General features: G+C 27.2%; 1 protein-coding gene across 7 annotated transcripts in view; it reads right to left on the reverse strand.

Moving 5' to 3' along the window:
• nAChRalpha6 (nicotinic acetylcholine receptor alpha6) overlaps window positions 1–20,575 on the reverse strand; it is a 282,092-nt gene that overhangs the window by 52,203 nt on the left and 209,314 nt on the right. For 4 of the 7 annotated variants that reach the window (XM_085947755.1, XM_085947753.1, XM_085947754.1 and 1 more), the window contains exon 4: window positions 8,122–8,231. In XM_085947755.1, the coding sequence (XP_085803881.1) occupies window positions 8,122–8,231 (110 nt within the window). Of the gene's footprint in view, window positions 1–8,121; window positions 8,232–14,252; window positions 14,298–20,575 lie in introns of all 7 variants that reach the window. The other 3 variants (XM_085947751.1, XM_085947749.1, XM_085947752.1) reach the window with 1 other exon arrangement.

The raw sequence follows: 20,575 nt of genomic DNA on the forward strand, positions 1-20,575 counted from the left end.
ATTTAAAAAAATTCACATATGGATTTATTATATTTTATAAAGAATTAATTAATTATACCTCATTTTATATGATTTACTAGTTGACTAAAAATAAGCAGCTTCTACAAAAAAGACTAATAATCTGAAATCAACATTTTATAAATATAAAATTACCGTTTTCAAAATTTACAGATATCTACAACTATGTTGTTGACTATGTTTTTTTCATAAATCATTAACGACATATTACGAGAAATTATTAGAAAACTTTTAAAGGTATAATAAAACTATTTGTAGGTATAATGTGTATTAAATTTTGTTTTACCTATTCAAAAACTTGTATATGACAAATTTAATTTCCAATATCCATTATGAATCAGCTATTGTTAATACAAATCTGTAGGATGGCGTAGACATTTCCTGGAAAAGCTGTGCCGTGGCCTTATCGCGTAGGTATTTAAATAAAAGATTCAAAGGCTGTAGCGCCCGCTACACGAACGCCGCTGTATGTCAATAAGTTATGTGGGGCGACCAACGCCACCCCCAATCAACAAGCCGCCCATAGAGAAGGCGTGCTTTCTGGCTCTACCATTTCGGGCTAAAGGCAAGGGTTTACGATTATTTTTTCAATAAAGCTGTTATTACCATATGATGGTGCCAATTTAACTGAGAAATTTATCTTAAAAACATCTTAAAGATATCAAAAACAAACATTTGCAACGCTTGCTTTTGAAACCAAGAGTGCTGCATTCAACGTCTAGAAATTTCATTCCATTACTCTTTAAATCAACCAATATATTGCATGCATTATATTGGTTGAAGATACATTTTCAAAAGGCATATAAGATCCACATTAATTAGATTATTAAAAGAATGGTGATAATTGAATCATTAATTATTTAAAATAATTTTATTAATAGAATGAATAATATTTTTTATTTGAAAATAGTTTGTTTCAATGGTAAAATACTGTACAATAATAAAGTACTAATTATACTCTTTACTTCTTATTTCTTCATATCTATAACAATAATCGATTGCTAATCACTTTATTACACATTCTTTCTCTTTTGAGATCACAAAGTTTTATGTGTAAGCTATATTTTGACCTAATCGAATTCATTCGTAAGATATAATATAATACAAGCAAAAATATCGCCTTCTATTTTATTTTTACGTATTGCGATACTATACTTTACGTAAAATTATCCGGGTAGCGTTGTTATAACGAATGAGCGGACCAGTGCGACGGTTGTGGAGGATGTTGTTTTTAAATTGGGAAATTTCGACCCATTTTAATTGATACAAATAGCACAGAATCGTTCGGCCAAATATTTATTACGAGAATCCATCGCTAAAGTATTTCACTTGAAATGTTTTGCCATTTAAAATTTTTTAGTACGCACAGCTAATATTTCCGTTGCTTTGATATACGAGTATTATAATTTGGCTACTTCTAAAATATAGCTTATATAAGTTACTTAGGTATTGTTCAAATTCCGGTACACTTTGTATAAACAAGTTTTAATACTTTGGACGCGGAAGACGCACACGGTGCGTAATGACCAGGCGGCCGATCGATGTAATTAACGTGCATTTTAAAGGGGGCAATTAATATCTCATTATCTATTCAGCAGCGAAAGCGTTAATTTGATAAAATGTATCAGTCATTTTTTTAAATATGATTACAAGATGTATTATAATCATGCCATGTCTATAGATAACATGTATAATGTGTTTAAATGAACAAGATAAATATATTTTTTTTTATATGGCTGTAATAAAATTAATAATGAATATCTTGTTTATGTTGCTTAAATATTAATTAATACCACGATTCTTGATGCTATTTAAAGGTACGAGTGTATCATAAAATGTAATAATTTCATACAAAATAATATATCATAAGAAGTGTGCCACCATTTTATTCCATTCACGTATTTCGTTTCCTCGTATGAAGCGGTATGTTATCTTAAAGTAATACTAAAATAATTTATCACGAAACTACTTACAAAAAGCGGCTTGCTAGCATATAAACAATTATAAGGTAGACCAGTAAAAGGAAATTTAGTCTGCCAGACACGACCGCACCATTTCGTTAACAATGAAAACGAGAACGTCGAAACGACATTTCATTATAAAAATACTCATTCAAACGGTCCCTGACTTTTTTAGTCATTCAAAATAAAAGTTTTTTCTGTTGCGTTGAAAAATGTAGGCTCTACTGCCTTTGGTTTTGTAGGATTTTTATGATGCTGAATGTATTCACCTAATTGGTAGAAAAATCAGTTGTTATATCAAAAGTAGTTTTTTTAATTTTTTAAGCTGAACATGTAGTCTTAAAACAGTGTTGGTTTTATAAAATACTTCAAGAATAATTATATCTAATTTCATTCTATGTTCAGATGTTTTTTTAGCACACGATTTAAATCTATTAAAAACAAAACACTCATCATAAAAGAATATTAACATTAAAATGATTACAATGTTCATATTATTCGCATAATCATAAAACACTAATTTAATTTAAATATTTCAGATTGATAAATACGATAATATACTGTAGTATATAGAAGTACTTAATTAAATAAATAAGTTAAAGGTTTTTTTGTGATTTTTATTACTGTTGTTAATTTTGAATTGTATAAGAGAGACGGAATAGGAGTCATACAGTCATCTATTATCTGACCGGTGGCCCCCCATTTAACGAGACTCCTAGACCCCTTCTAGGAAGGTTATAGTGATCCACAACAACGGCTCGATGTCTTACATACGACCACCATTGGAACCAAAACACCAAGTCTTAGGTTTCCATTTAATCCATTAGACGGCTCTCTCAGTAGGAAACATGGATACTGGATAATCCAAATAGAATTGCACACATCGGCCTTGACTTAGTAATACTATTATGTACCTACTAGGTACATAATACTTTCATCACGAATATTTTTTTTAACTTTTTATACATATCTAATAAGTTTATGCATGTGAAGTAATTTTAATACATTTACAAAAATATTTTTCGTCCGTTTATAATAAAATATCATCGGGTATCAAAATATTTAATAAAACGTGTTTACTATTATAACCGACTTTAACTTTTAGAACTCATTCTTAGAATTTTTATGCAGTTGTAGATATTATCACTATAAATGTGATGTCCGTATGATTCTTCTCTTTTTAAGCAAAACGTGATGGTGCAATTTGTTTCCTATTGTAGAGTCGTGATATACCTTACTTATAATATGATGCATAATAATATGTATATTGTAATACAAGTTTAATAAATATGACCAAACCATTATTGATAAAGCATTTAAAAATTAAATAGATCTACAGATACAATATCTATATTTTGGAAGAAGAGTTTGAAAAAACTACAAGTAAATAGTTAGCATGAAGTAATTGGTTAATAAAAAGAATGTTATGTTACTTTGTACTAATTTTTAATATATAATAAAGCATTTTTGTAAATTTAAAACTAGTATGCAAATGGTATTAATTCCTAATATATTATGGATTTAATATTTTAATGATAATCTACTAACAATGTTAATAGTATGCTATTAAATGAATTAAAACTAAATCTACTTTAAAACTACATAAATACAATTGTATAGTATCTCATCCCCGGTTCTTTGCTGAAAATAAAAGTTATTAATCATAAACCACATAATAAATCAAACATAAAACATAGCTTCAGAGTATTATAATAATTATATTCAGAAGTTTTGTAATCAAAATAATAATATGTTTATCATCGTGAATATTTTCTTAACAACAAGTCTATTAGAAGTATCCTTAATTATGAAACCAAATAGAAAAGATTACGCAAATTATTATGATTTTAATAATATATTATTGCAATATTTTCTTTTGAGACTAACGCGCAAAAATCGTTGAATCAAGGCAGAGCAAAAAAATATAATTCTACGTTAACAATGGCGTCACATTGGGTTAGTTTATGGAAAGCTTTGTCACCAGCATTATATTGATTGACATCTCTTGTTGGCACTTAACGACTTCACAAAGGAGCCAAGGTTTGCGTAAGTATTATAAGGAATAAATCGATAATAAAACCGCATAGTTACAATAAATCTCCTTCAAAATAATAATTTACTGTCGTGTTTTTTTTTTTACATTATTTATATTTTTCCACAATTTTCTATACTCATGAATATACGAGCATAATGTGCATAGCTACAGGTACACATGAACTATTAGTTATTTCAACACCTCGTTATAAATAAGTTTGAACAAGGTATATAGTTAGCTAAAAGTTAAAAATGTGTAAGTAACAATTTTCAAAATTACAGGAGAACAATTTGAAATACGAGTTTTATTAATTGTATAATATATTTTTCTCTAATTTCTCTAAATAGCTGTAATTTTGTCACAGAATATCTCTTGTTAACGTACTTTTTAGATAGGATTTTAATAATAATTTTACTAAATTAATAACTCATATTAAACGCTCGATATAATATTTACCCCCAGTGCTCGAAATAGAAAATCTTATGAACCGGAGCGCTGAATAATCATTCAAAAATATCAAATTATGTTAAATATTTTTCGGATATCATAACATATACTTGAAGGGGCTCTGCGCTAATACACATTACCCCCCCCCCCCAATACAACAATAAAATGTAGTTCTTTTTTTAAATGGGTACACTACTCATTTTTGCAAAATCACTTATTTTTCGTCAATTTTCTTAGAATTGGGCTCTTATCTTCAAAATTCTAGAAGCTCGTAAATTTGTATATTCCTTCGCTGCAAGGTTCTTTTGTGATTTAAAATTATTTTTCAGGTTCCGGAGACCTATTAATTTAAGGTCCTGGACCTGTAGCCCCTTTAGCCCTTTTTGTAAACACATCTGAAGTCCGAACAGCCTATATTATATTATAGACCTTGTAGGACTAATCATTAATAAATAATATACAAGTTTTTTTCCCACGAATCAGTTCTTACAACTTTAAAAACTACATACCTACATGCAATATTATCTCTATAACATGGAACGGTATCTTTCAGAATTTCATGGACAGGAACGGTGCTCCGGTGCGTTCCGGTCTATTTCGAGCCCTGTTTATCCCAAATAAAAATGTAAAAAAGTATGTATTTTTTATATTTAAAGAATTTATCTCAATTTTCAGGACTATAATTTTATATGTATTAGATAATGTTATGAGGTAAATGTTTTTATTATTTACGTCTGTGTCTGTTCTTTGCGTATCTGTATCTTGTATATCAATGCAGTTAATTGCTCTTTTACTTTTGTTTAACTTTTATTATTTAACCAAGCTTCTCATATAAAAGGCACTAAAAGGAACTTTACTTTGTTGGCTTACTAAACTGCACTCAACCATGTGACTAGCTTTTGTTTCATCTTATTTTGTTAATTGTATCGAATGACTATACAAATTATATTTCATTTTACTCTACTATGTCACAATGGGTAGGATATATCTATTTTAATAAATTATTAAAATGAATTTATAGATATCTATTTTAGTTATTTATTTTGAAAAAAACACCTTAAAAATAATATAAAACTAATAAAATTAAATATGGCATGATAAATAATAATAATTAAGTAAATTAGTACTTTCTTACATAAATAAATAGTGATTGGTACAGTTTTCATCTACATATCTATAAGACACTCTCAACTAAATAAAATTTCTCATATATTGCATTAAATTAAATTAACCGTCACATTATCTACAGCATGAATTACCTAACTACAGTCATTTAATTAATATACTATGTAAGTTCATCATTGTATAATGTTTGTATGAAATAATTTATTATTTTTTCATGAAAATAGGTGGATAAATTACAAAAATATTATGTTTATGAAATGTATTACACCTAGTCTTGTTTTAACTCGCCCTATGTGATACATAAACCAGGTGAAACAGTCTTACACCATCTGTATTCAAAGTAATCTTGAAACTAAAGCTCACTCATTCTTTGTTTAACGGCAACTTTGTATCGAAACAAAAACCCCGCAACGAGCTTTAAGGTCTAAACGTTACAGTTTTACATTGTACGTGGAATTTTAGAACCGATTTAGGAGACTCACGAGTTGAATTGAAAAGATTAAGTATATTCGTTTAGAGAATAATTATAGCTTTATCGGTAATACAATTTTATTAAGTACTTTAACACATAAATTTATACCTGATTATATTATTTATTCACCTTTCAAAAAGATAAATTTCCATATGTATGTAAAAACGTGACAATTAATATTATTTTTATTTAAAAGTAAATCATTATTGGTAATTGTCAAATATTATAATGGTTCATTAATATTATTTATATAAGTTAGATACAAACGGATAGATTGATTTAAGAACCAATAAAATATATAGATAACCTGTATTATAAATAATTTTATGTGATAATTAATAATATTACGTACCTATAGGTATGAGAGTAAATATAATTTTATTAATGCTTTTTGTCGACTTCATCTTTGACAATTATTATTATCCTAACTCAAGCTGAAGTTACGATCATACAATATAATAATGATGAAGCTCCGCAAGTTACCTTAATCTAAATTATACGGAATTGCTTAGACATTGATTGATGTTCTAAAAAGGGTATGAGAATGCTTCATACTCACAAATAATAAGGTTTTACGTTTATTATTTGCACTGATTTTTGCTTCTCTCATATTAAATGCTCCATTAAAGTGAAAAACTTTGTCATCCATCTTTGGAGCACACCTGTGATAGAGTTTTAAAGAAGTAGGGACGAATAAATTTGAGGCTTGGGGTAAGAAGCTTCAGAAACATTTCTCGACTCGAGAATAAAAATAATATGTTTTATAAAACTCAGCAAATAAATCCCTAAGTTTTTAGTTATAGCTAAATTTAGATATAGGTATGTTATATACAAGTGTATAAAAATATTTTATCGTCGGTAGATAAAATTAATTAACGGCTATCACTTAAACATTATATTTGTAATGTATAAACGTAATATTGTATATATTACAGGTTAGAATAACCACTGAATTATAGATTTTTTTTAACATTTTTTATATTAAATTACATAATAATAAATGAATGAATAAAGATGTCTTTATCTTTTGACGAAGGTATTATTTCTTTGAATGCGTTATAATATTTCAATATATAAAGAGATGATCGAATATACACAGTCAGTTTTATGAAGCAAAGTAAAAAATGATATGGGACAATCAAAATGTATTAAAAAACTTTAGTTCTTTCAAAAATTCATAATAACTGTTGAATTATGTAATCAGTGTCAACTTTGTCGCCATCACCTGAAACGATAATATGATCAACTAACTGTATACTGCCTAATCCCAAAAACGGTCCATTTATCGTAGAAACAAAACAATCTGTCGCCGTGTTGACACATTCGCAGGTAAGACTCATCCGTACAAGTAGAAAGCTCTCCATCGTCAACACGAACAACTTTATTTTGTTTATCTGTGCAAACTGAATGGGGCCACAGGCACACCTGCGAAAATTTAAGGTAGGGGAATTCCTCGTGTAACTAAAAGGAAAACAGATACTCCTACCCACCCTTACAAAATCGTTCTTCAACTTCTCACCCTACATTTTGCCCTCTAGTTCTCCACAGGGAAAGCTTAATGAAAATTTCACTTAAGTTCCACGCGATTGCAAAATACAGATTTCAAGGCACGTATGTAAACTAATAAAAATACTTCGAAAGAGAACTTTAAAATTACAAACATCTTGAATAAATTACTGTATAAAATGATATTTTCTTGTAAAAAGAGACAAAAAAATCCGCCAATGTAACTGTTTTTTTGAGAATTGCAATTGATGCATGATATTATTTTTTCTTAATTAATTCATTTAAAAAATATATATTCAATAATAAAACAACTAAGATATTGCATTCTTAACTGGAGAATATTATAATATACATAATATAATGGCCAAATATACATCCCCTTTTTAGTGAAAACTCTTTTTTTACCATTCCTCGTTTAGGTGAAACATTTCTTTCATATGGGAATAATTTATAAATGGTTAATACTAAATAATTTTATTCTACTAACAATTATTTTTCAATAAATGTACAAGAATTTTAAAAGTCATTCCCACTAGTTTCCTACTTCTAACTCATACCTGTTGTACATCAGCACGTCGGGTTTCCACAGTTTATTTGGTGTTATCCTAAGATCCTTCACACCGCCGTACTCTGAATCGTTCCACCGCAAGTTGTAATCATTCCACTCCTGAAGATGGCAGGTATTGAAAAAAAATGCAAAATTATATTAAAACATTTGTTGAGTTCAACTACTTCACACACACATGAAGCGCTAATGACACCGACTACCAACAAACAAGCATAGATTTTTATTTCATTTTTTCAGACCGATTTTTTTTAAATACTAATGATTGCTAATTCCTAACACAAAAGCTCTAAATCTTAAGAGCGCAAGGTGTCAACTGATTTTGCGTGATTTTTTTAGCATTGGTTGATAAATATCTGAAGCTGCATTTTGTTGATGAATAATATGTCATTAACGCATCGAGTGATAGTAGTTGTTTTTGTATGTTCTCTTTGTGTGCAATAAAGTAAAAAATGTTCATAGTATTTCTTTGTAAAATTGCAACAATAAGAATAAAGCTCGCACGTTTTAGGGACATTACAAAAACATATTACTTTCTTTTTAAGAAAAATATTAAATAATCAATTTAAAGTTAACTATGTATTGATGAACGTCCGTAAAACGTAGATATAGTAATTTGGCACTGCAGTTGAAATAAAATACTTGTGGAAAGTTTATGATTGAAAAATGAGTGTTTAGCTTCCATTCGTGTTTGTTAGGTAAAGAGTTTTGTGTGTTTGTGCTGTCAAGGAAACTGAAGAGTGATTGATCTTTAGTGTCGATAGAATATTGATGCAACGATAGGAGTAAATTTTGTCTAATCGATTTACTTTCAAGCAAACCCAAGTCAAAATAGAAATAAGAAGAAGAGTTATTAAGCATTGATATACAGCTTAAGTACTTATTTACAAAACAATAATACAGTAACGTTCTGAACTGTAAGTTAGTGTACATAAATATAGTGTAATAGTTTTAAATTAAATAAATAATAATTTAGTAAACTTTGTTAGTATAAATCATAACAGTCATATTAATAAGAAATAGTCTTACAGAAAACTTGCACTGAATTGACAATGCAAAAAAACACATTACATATTTAACTACAATCATTGCTAAGTGAAAATTCATGTTATTGAAAGTGTATAGTAGGTATGATTTTAGTTTGTATAAAATATATTAAATATTCGTTAATGATGAAGTAATGGAAATGATATTTTTTTGCAGAAAACAATTTGAAAATATAAAATATAAAAGTACAACATTAAGATATAAAAGACAATAGATGTTCTACTATTTGTATGACACAAAATTGCAACTCTTGAAATTTGTTAAATGAAAACTTGTAGGTAATCAATTGAAAATAAATATAAATTTAGTAGGATAGTGGAAGTGTATTAGATAATGATGTATGGCATTTTTACCGTATCCAATTTTAAACATGTGCATTATTACTTTACTAAAAGCAGTTTCTAGTACACAGATATTTTCAACAGATAAAAAAGTGTTTAAAATAAAAGTATTTTTACACTCAGGAAAGCAAACACCAATATAAAATTTATTAGATGTAATAAAATGAAATAAAAACGTGAATCAATATGTTTCATGCAGATACCTAAATAACTACATTTAAACACTCATTTACTTAATACAAAACAATATCTATAAAAAATATTTCTAAAAATGATAGAAGAATATTGAAATTTATGAAGAACAAAGATAACAATATTAAAATCATTGATATAAACATTTGTCATTAGCAAGTCGGTACCTACTTAATCTATTCAAATGTTTTTTTGTATCTTGTAAAATATTTTATGGTTTACTGAAAATTATTATGATAAATAATACAAAAATAGTATTTTAATTATTTTATAAAGAAAAAACTTAGCACATAAAAGACTAATAAAAATAAATATTTTCTCCAGTTAATGACAAACTATTTCTGAGTTCTTTTTTTATTTTTTAATAATAAATTATTATGAATAAAACAAATGATGGAAAAAATAATCGTAAATTATTAATTTCATACTTACATGCAATACCAATTGTATCAACAAACTATTGAGAGTAGGATATTTGGGAACTATATTTGGGATGCAAAACTATAACGAAACAGGTGTAATGTGGTCACATCCACTTCTGCAAGCTTTGTTTCTGTAAAGGAATGGCTGTTACTGTTCTCATTGATGGAATCGGTATGGCATTTTAACAAACACCTCACTAATGCAATCAATCAGAAGTAAAATTAGTAAGTGTGTCTTTGATTTGTGGTTTAGTTTATTTTGTTAAGTTTGGAATATTTATTATACTTGATGTGTTTAGTGGAAGTTTATTTAAAAATTATATTGCACCGCCGCATTAACTATGCCTTATCTTTTATTTTTTTAACCCCTTGTTTACAAAATAAATAACTATTTACACAGCTTTCATAATAAATATATCTAGTTATATGGATGATATTTTTTATGGATATGAGTACATCAATACAACTGATATATATATATATGTTGTGCAAATATTCAATATATCAAATAACATTTTCAAATTTAAATATTTAGTTTCACAATGATTAAAGAATACTTTTCCAGTTTTATTTTTAATTACATTACTAAATATTCATTTTTATCAAAATTGTATCAGAAGTCTTATTATATTATTTATATTCGTAGAATTGAATACTCATTTTACATGTAATAATAATAAACATTCAGCTATGAATGCAAAAGGTTTACTTTGAACAAGAGATTGTTTTCTTTTCAGCGGTTAAAGTAAAATAATATTTAATTTCTTATTTTATACAAGACAATTATTTATTATTATTTTTCACACACACGGCATCAAGAATAATATGATTAAGTAGTCAATTGTTCTTTTATTTCATTATAAATCAGTAAAAATACTAAAATAAAATTGTGACGAATATTTAAACAATTTTTTATTAGTGCCCAAATAGGATTTCGGACATCCATTACCATGAGAACACATTTACAAATATATAAATAATACTTTTATCTTTATTTTCTCAACGAATATGTTAAATAAAGTATGAAAACCATTCATATACACATAATTAATTAAAAATTGTGTTTGACTAGGTATAAAAGTAATATTTAAAAATGTATTTAATACTTGCAACCCATATGCAAGTGAATATTTACCAAACGACATTTATTGTAATATAAAAAATAAACTATTTCTAGTCTTCGGAAATTTCTTATTGCAAAGCAAAAATTTATCTATATTTGTGAATAATAAATGTTTTTAAAATGTATTTCTTGTGAATTAAAACTAATCAGTAATTTGGTTTTTGATAAAAAATGTTTATCTATTACTTAAAATGTTGATCTAATACTTAGAAACAAACGAAACTTTCATAATTTCATTCTGCTGAAATGGAAAATTTTGATTTTCTTTCTTCGATAGTAATTCAGTCGCCATACAATCTGAAGGTGAAAATTTTTGAAACATATTTAAGTAATTTAAAAAATAAAGGTTACAAATTCAATAAAAAAAAATTTCTACACGAGCGTTCATTCTGCCAATTAAATGCTTAAATGTCAAGCAGCCAGTTTCATAAATTTATTTTTAGTTTGAAAGGTAATTACTTTATATAATTATTTTTTCAGAAGTCGAAACTATTTTTTACAATAATAATATGTGTTACATATTTTTATTCGTGAAATAATATGCAGAATACAATATATTTTAAATAATTAATTAACAATTTTAAATATTGAAAAAAACGTGGATAACGTAAATATATTGAATTGCTAATATTTATATATCATCTAAAGACATGTATTACTCGTTATTACGTTATATTAATCGTTTTTCTGGTTAAGTAATTTAATATACGTATTCATTAATTAGAAACATCTTTATAATTTGTTGATGCGTTAAAGTAGGTAGGTAGGTGGGTAATTAAAGTTTATTTGTTATACAAACATCTCATGGCCTCATTCTTGAGAATTAATCGTATTCAAATCCTTGTAGAACGGTATTTGAATACTTAAAAGTTACCTTTCTAGAAGCTTACATATATTTTCGTTTCACCTGGTGCAGATTACATGATTTTAATGAAAATTCGTTTGTCAACAGTCATTTTGTTCACATGCTGGTTACAAAAATATTATTAAGGTATAGAAAACTATACTTTTTTTCTATATAAGTATTTTTTTTTATTCTTACGTGTATTTTAATATTTTCTGGATATTAATTGTGTCCAAAAATATGTCGCCCATAGAATTAATTTCACAAAAAACATTGTTCTTATACACATAATATAGCATAAATCAAAAAAGCAAAATATTTTTTTCAGAAATGGCATATTTACTGATCTTACAAAAACTGATTCAATTTAACTTTTATCTGAATGCCAGTCATAAAAATTCTAAATTCAAATTGGAATAAAGATGTCCTTTAAAAGTTTAAGCGCTAATATTTAACCGTCAATTTAAGATAACGGATAAAGTGGTTTTATTTGTTTCTCGTTAATGTTCCTTTGCACCTTAGCTAAATTAGGGGAGAACGAATTTATTACAACGACTTAATGAGATTTTTTACGCAAGCGATTTACTTACCTTATATAAAAACTTTTACTTATAAATATTTTATGCTCAACCTTCGTATACATGTGGTGAAAGCATGACTTTGAAAGTATAAACTATGCTAAAGATGAATTTATTATATACATAGCATAATAAGTTTATTTATTTTGGAATTGAATTTTAAACTTTTACTCAGAAACACTTAAAAAATATCATTTTTAACAATTAAATAAATAATTATTTCATGATTTTAAACTATGTTTATTTTTCTGATGAAATACATTACTTTTTCCGTCATTTAATTAATTGTTTTTAGTGTAACCTAATTGTTATTTTAAGGCTTTGAAATTGCTTTTCCGTGTATAGGAATAATTTACAAACTTTTATGCTCAAATCATAAAACCCAAAACTCAATGCTCGATCAGTAATAGTAGCATAATATTTATATTTATCACCTGAAAACATTTCAAGCTTTGCATTTGCTAAATTAATGATAGCTAGTAATTGAAATCGCTGCAATTTTCAGTGCTAGTGATTTCACGATTGTGACAAATAGCATCATTTATATCCGTTACAGAAATATTGAAACGTATTAATTTAAAACTGTTTCAAACTATACAATATGATAATTTAAAATAATAGAATTCTTATAAAAAAATGTTTTCAGCACAATTGTAAAAAAGCAATTATGGTATTATTTATATTTAAACTAGTTGAACATAAAATGTTAATTGTTTCATACCAACATTTTTGACATACAAATAACTGTATAGTGTTTCTTTATTGAATGAATATGCTAGGTTACATAACTTTTAATTGACTGGGAATTGATAAATAAAACATAATATTTAAAAAAAAAAATGGATGTAGTTACGTTGAAAGGGGTTGATTAAATACATCATTGATATACTAATAAAGAAAGTATGCAAAGTTTCTTTATTTGTAATTTTAACTGGTTTCCGTTTCATAATATTGATTTTAACTGTAATTGTTCTGTTTAACAAACCACAAATACCTACGCAGTGAAACATTTAAAACGCCATGAAAAATGTTGTCTATCTACATAATACATGCACAGTTTTGTGACTGATGACATGTCTCTACATATATATTTTTGTACTTAATATATTTCATTATTTTATCAATATACCTTCTAATATATTCCATGGCATTATAAAATATATTCCCGTCCAATCAATATACAAACAATGATTTTATAATATTTGAATATCAATTTTAGTGTAAGAAATTTTATTAACAAAACCTGAAAAAAAAACATAAGTAACTAGAGCCTCGGCAATCGAATCAATCAACTTCTCACATAATATAATGCTAGCAGGATAATTTTTATTCAGTGTATATTAAAGTTATTATGGCGCATAAAAAAATCGAAATGTCAGGAGTTCTGACAACAGAAAATTTCAAACAAACAAACAACCAGACTTTGTATTTTATATAATATTATACAGATATCTTGAAAAGATATTTTTTAATTGTAATCTTTTGTATACTTTAAATCATCACTTCTTGCGAAGTTCTGCCGTGTGTGTGAAGAATAGTATGTTTTTATTACAGGTATTTTTTGATATACACTTACCAAAGACAGCCATATATTTGTAATAAGGAGTTGGTTCTTCTCGTCCTATATGTAAGATACAACAGAAAGGGAAACATTGGCAGTTAGTAGGTACCCACTGAACATATTCATGCAACAGTTGTGGAGAGATAGGGCGACATGAAGAAGCACGTCCTTGCCGAGCTCCGCCCATATCCGCTCACAAATTTTGCAAACCTTCTTATATATTGAGAATAATTTCAAAAAATATATATTATTTCATCGACCTAAAAAACAGATATTCACGGTTCATCATATTATAACCTTTACATACAATTTACAATAACTATCAGATTTTTTTTCCATTCTGATGTGTAAACAGGGTCAAATGAACATACCTACCTATAAAATGTTATTTTGTACCAAAAATCTAACACAGTATATAAAAAAATAATATTTTCAACAAATAAAGCAGTAATTAATTATTTAAAATACGACAAAGAAATGTGTATTCTTTTCATATTTTGTTGTGTAATAGAAATTCTATTATGCAAATAAAACCTCTACAAAAAATGTATGTTGGGTTCTCATTAAAAAATATATGTATTCAACACTGGACAGCGGTATCCTTGAATATTATTTATACCAACACAAAGAGGCTGACATTTATTTCTACTTATGAAAGATTATTTGCATGAGAAATGAGGTATTTTTTGTGCAATGGTAGAGAAACAAAACTCAAAGCAAAGTTGCTTTTGGATGATTGGCCGCAGCTCTTTATCATAAGTCCCTTTGCAGAAAAACACAATTCGGAGCTTTTGAATGCTCTCATTGCTTTTTGTGAACGCATCTGTTTTTGAATGAGATAAAATGAAATTCTACTTGTGTATACGATATTAGACGCAAAAACATCGCCTTTAGAAATAGATTATTTAGGTAACTAAGTACTTATTAAAAGTTTTTTAAGCCAAATGTGCATTTAAATTGGAGCAATGAGTTATATACATACATACATATCACTGTCAGTATGAATGCTTCCCTCAGTAGTTGATTGAATCAATAACTATTCGAGTGTAATTCTTCTTTACGTTTCATTGCTTCTCTGAAGATTGGCAATCATAAATCCTTAGTGAGTGCCTGGAGCTGTTTTTCTTAAAATCATCTCTTGAATGACAATTTGTTTGAAATTATCTAAAAATATCACCACGCGTTCAAAATACTATTTTGCATAAATACTTTTGCTGTTTAGTCACTCTCAATGTAACATCGCGATGTTTTGATGTAGAATATTCTATATAAACACCATAATCTTTTATATGATATTATTATCTTGTAAGTACATGCTCTATACGTATACGATACACATAATGGTACACACCTTACATATTTTATATTTTGAAATATTCCAATTATTAGTTCTAAATGTACCAATTTAATTACAAATAAAAAATTCTAGGATATAAAAAATTATGCTTCCTATTTTTACAAAATATATCTATTTGAATACTAAAGCTGCTCCACGATTCTAAGAGCTCTGCAAAGCCACTGTATTATTCAAAACATCAAGACATTCGATATTTTAGTTTTTCCTGTTGGCCCGTGATGCATGTGAAACATTTTTCACTTCATAGAATACTCCAAGATAAAGTTTTCTCCTGCCGTGGAGAAATATTTATATAATATATTAATGTCCCATGTTTTTTTATTGTAATATGCCTTAAATGTAATGTAAAGTTAGCTCGTTTGCGAAAATTTATAATATATAAATACTAATCAAACCCTAATTTATAAATTCATTCACTAGCATGACAAGTAATAATATAATAATATGTAACCATGTACTTCCCAGCTTTTATATTACAATCATCGCAATACCGAAGAATATATTTTGATGTTATGTAATAATTTCTCAAACGCTGTAGTCATACTTAGAAGGTGAGTATCTATCAGAAATAGTATTTAGACGGAATGTAAGTCCTCCAAGCAAAGCAGCTTTCGCCTGCCATCTGGAACAATAGGTCGTAAGTCACGTGGGTGCATTGGAGTTCTGAAAATTTCTGAGTGCACCAGTGGCTGCTACGTGACTCAAAATAGTAAATTAGCATTTCAAAATTTTATCTCACACCAAACCAAAGTAAAAATATTTAATTTATGCAATGTATGAAATATAACATACATCACATTTTTTGTATAAAACAAAGAAACTAGTTCAAGTAAAACAATTTAGGCACCTACCAAACTTTTCTATTTGTTCTATCGACTAAATACATATTTTATACAAAAAATGTTAGCTCTTTTACCTCGATACATTTGAGCTATTTTTTGTAGGTACGAGGTTGCAATTTTGGGATCCCGCACTATGTTTGATCACGATATCCCGGAATCAAAAATACAGAAATCTCAATTTGAGAAAAATAGCATATGTTCTTGAACTTAATATATATAACTCAAGAAAATTGAGAGTTACCATATATTAAATATCATATTAAAGTACCTATATGGAAATTTTATTTTATGGCAAACTGACAGCGTACTTACCATTTATGTACGAGTATATTAGGTTTTTACGAGACGATTTTTATTAATATTTTTTCCCATTTAATAATAATAATAATGAATTAAGTATAAGATAAAGTTTATAATATTAAGATTCTTTGCTAATGAACGGTAGGTATATAATTTTAATTATTACATATAAAACTATTTCGCCTATTAAATCATAATAAAAAATTGGAAAATGTCAAAAATTCCAAATAGATTTTTTATATTATAAAAATACTACCATGTTAAGAATTCTGAAAATAAATACGTTTTTAACAATCCCGAGATTTCAGTCCTTACCAGGTAAGTGATAAATGGTGTTTATCCAAATATTATTTTATTATAGGAATATAATGTAGAATATAACAGAAGTTTCATCGGGAGATCCATGTCTGTCGACATTATATAGCAAACGACCTGACGATATCATGATTATTCCACGAAAGAAAGGGACATGTACGGTTTGAGAGGTTCACCAGTTTTTTTAGCTGAGCTTAACAAAGCCAAAAATAAGACTGTCACTAAAATATATCGTCTGCTCCCTAGGATTTAAGACATTTGGACCATGGAGAGTCTAGGTACCTTCTATTTTGAAGACGGTAGCTGATATCGGTCGTCGTTTGACTGATAAAACAGGTTAGTGCATTGACTGATTACTTGATACAGCGAATAAGCATATAAATCCAAAGAGGTAATGCAGTCGCTGTTTTAAGAGCGGTATGATTATTACCTATGTATTAATTAATATCATGTATCATTATGTATTTATAGGTAATATTATATAAAACTGTTTGAAATTAAATAATATGAAGTATAAATAATCTTTGTCAAAACGATAAAAAAATTAACATAAATTCTACTGGTATAGTATATAATTCAAAGGCATGTGTTTATAGTAATAATGTTAACCACGCAGATATTATAATATGTTAGCATTGTGTTTACTTAAATAGTTATATTAATTTACGTTTGATCACTTACAAAAATATATAGGTATTAATTTCACTTTCCAAGCCTACCTTTTACCGCATTAGATCTACATATGAAATTTGTACCACTTTCGCAAAAAAATAACTAACAGTCTTGAGACTCAGACGTCACTGTGTAGCACCCTAAAATTAATATGCATGCAAGACAAGGCATCTGCCTAGGGAGGAACTTTGGAATTGAGATGACGTTCAACTTGCAGGCGGGTTAGTACCTTCATTCGACAGAATACTTCAATAGCGAGCACAGGCTTCCGTACTCCCACTCTACCATGTCGGTCGTGTTTACTCGAGGACGATAATAATACATTCCCCTCAGTGTAATATTTGCAAATATCTTATAACTTACTACAGCATGAATATTTGCTTTGAATGGTAATAAACCAGTTAAGAATAATATAATTATGCAAACAACATAACGCAAACTATGCTTACGAATATTACGTCATATTGGCTTATGTGTAGAATGAAAAGTTTAAAAATCGTTAAATATACAAAACATTTTGAGAAATATGATATTAATATAAGACTAAAAAGTGAAATCATAATATTGATAAATAATTCTAAAAAAATATTAAATAATAAGTTAAATAAATTCATCCTTTTATTTTTTAAATATGAAAAAGTAAATACTAACTTAATTAATAAGTTGCAATAAATGCGTAATAACGTTTTTTGAATGTGTATAACAGTGGTACTTAATCCATGTTATTAAAAATATTATATGGTCTGTATTACTGAACAATCATAATCTAATCATACTTGACATTTAATAAGACAGTATAGCCATAAACATGAAATCAGTTTATGTGGAAGTCGTAATTTAATTCAATTTGATCTTTAAGTATTAATTTGATGAATTACAAAAATATTTATCAACAAGTTCGATCCGTATTATATAACGAAAATAATATGCTACAAGATATTAATATTTTATATTTTTCTCTTTTTTGTAATATTTTGGTAAAACAAGTATTACCTATTTCAAGGCCAAATAAAAGTGTAAGTATATAATAAATATATTATTATTTTGGTTTATTTAATGTATGATTTGTTTTTTGGGATAAAAAAAACATATTTCATAAGAAAAAGCGTTTTAGATAATAATTTGAATAGTTTATCTTTGAAAATAACATTCTCTCAATAATAATGGTTATAACTGTATGCTTCATATATACCTACTACAATTATATCATCAAGTGAACACAAAAAATTGTCATAAAATATTCACGACAGCTGAAAGTATTTTTTTTTTGTAAATTATATCAGGTATAGTGTTTTTTTTATATCAATTACATAAATGAAGAGTAATATAAGTAGCTTATATATTTGAAATAAAAATATATGTAGTTTCTCTCAATAAGATAAAACTATAACATTTTCTTCTTAGTTTCGATAAACTAATGACTATTCTCTTAGTATACTTGTACAATGAACATAAATGTATGGTTTCAATAAATTACATTCATGCCATTATATTGTATAATTAGTAGTAACTACATATTACGATATAATATATTATAATATGAACGTTATCTTGCTTTGTATTTTAACCATTATAATTTATATGTCGAATTAATATTATATTATGAAAAAATACTGTCGGAGTGATCGATGATGTTTTTTTTACGATTGGCATTTCATAATACAAACTTGATAAAATATTTTAAAATTATATATATTATTAACGATGCATGATGATCATAATTGGCCTAATGTAGATTTTTATTCGAAAGAGCGAATTTTTCAAAAAAACTTCTAAAATATAATCATAATATTCCATATCAAAAATTGGGGGAAAATTGGGCCAAGGCGTGTATTACTCGTAGACCGATTGATCAAAACTTTTAAAGCTCTTCTACTCGATCCAGAGCTTTTTGAGACGCATTTCGTAATGTATTCATCTTCACTCCATACATAAATTGGCGTCGGAGTAAACGGGAGTGACGGGAGGTGTACTAACGTGGCGCCCCCTCGCGAACAACTTTGCCAAGATACGTATTAAGCTTTATACCAAACACGTCTTAAAATAAGTATATTTAACACCATTTAAAACTACGGTCAATGTACGGTTAAATAAATTAATTTTCACAACAGATTATTTATATATTGAAGATACCATCAAATTAAAAATACTCAATACCTAATCATTAAACAAACTTATTTACTAATAATTTATTTATATCATTGTCTATATGTTCATCGCTAGACACATTAAGCATTTCAATTAATCTTGAAATATAAATTAGGTATAATTTATTATTATTTTAAATCTAAATACAATATTTAAGAATGTCGCATTCTTTTTTTGAACATGAAACATATATCAAGCAACCTCAGACATGTATATAATACAAATTAGAAAAAATCGTGAAATAATTACTTTATTTAGCTATCAATCCAAGTAGTTTATTGGTTGATTCGAATAATGAATGAATCACTATCTCTATTAGCAAAAATTGTATGTTCGAAATTTACTAGGTCGAAGAATATTTTTTGATTTTGTCTAATAATGATATTTCTGAAAATGGATCACGTGTTTTTAATTTCATTTTTATATCAATTCAAAAATACCAGTATTTAATATTTTAATAGTTATGCGACTACATGAATATTGACTTTACATGATATTCTAAGGTCATAAAACTAATGTGGAAGAGCAACGAGGTGATAATTCGTCTACGCGCGTAATATTAGACTTGAAAAACCTGCGATGAACTTTTGACAAATTCGTAAAATACACTTGGACGGAATGAGGCTTTCCAGGGCGGCGTCTTCTACCTCTTGCGTTTCTACACGGCTTTATTACGACATGAGATATTCAAATACGAATTGGTT

Source organism: Rhyacophila brunnea, unplaced genomic scaffold, assembly GCF_057557595.1.
Source record: "Rhyacophila brunnea isolate RB1 unplaced genomic scaffold, BYU_Rbru_1.0 scaffold_2, whole genome shotgun sequence".
Lineage (NCBI taxonomy): Eukaryota > Metazoa > Arthropoda > Insecta > Trichoptera > Rhyacophilidae > Rhyacophila > Rhyacophila brunnea.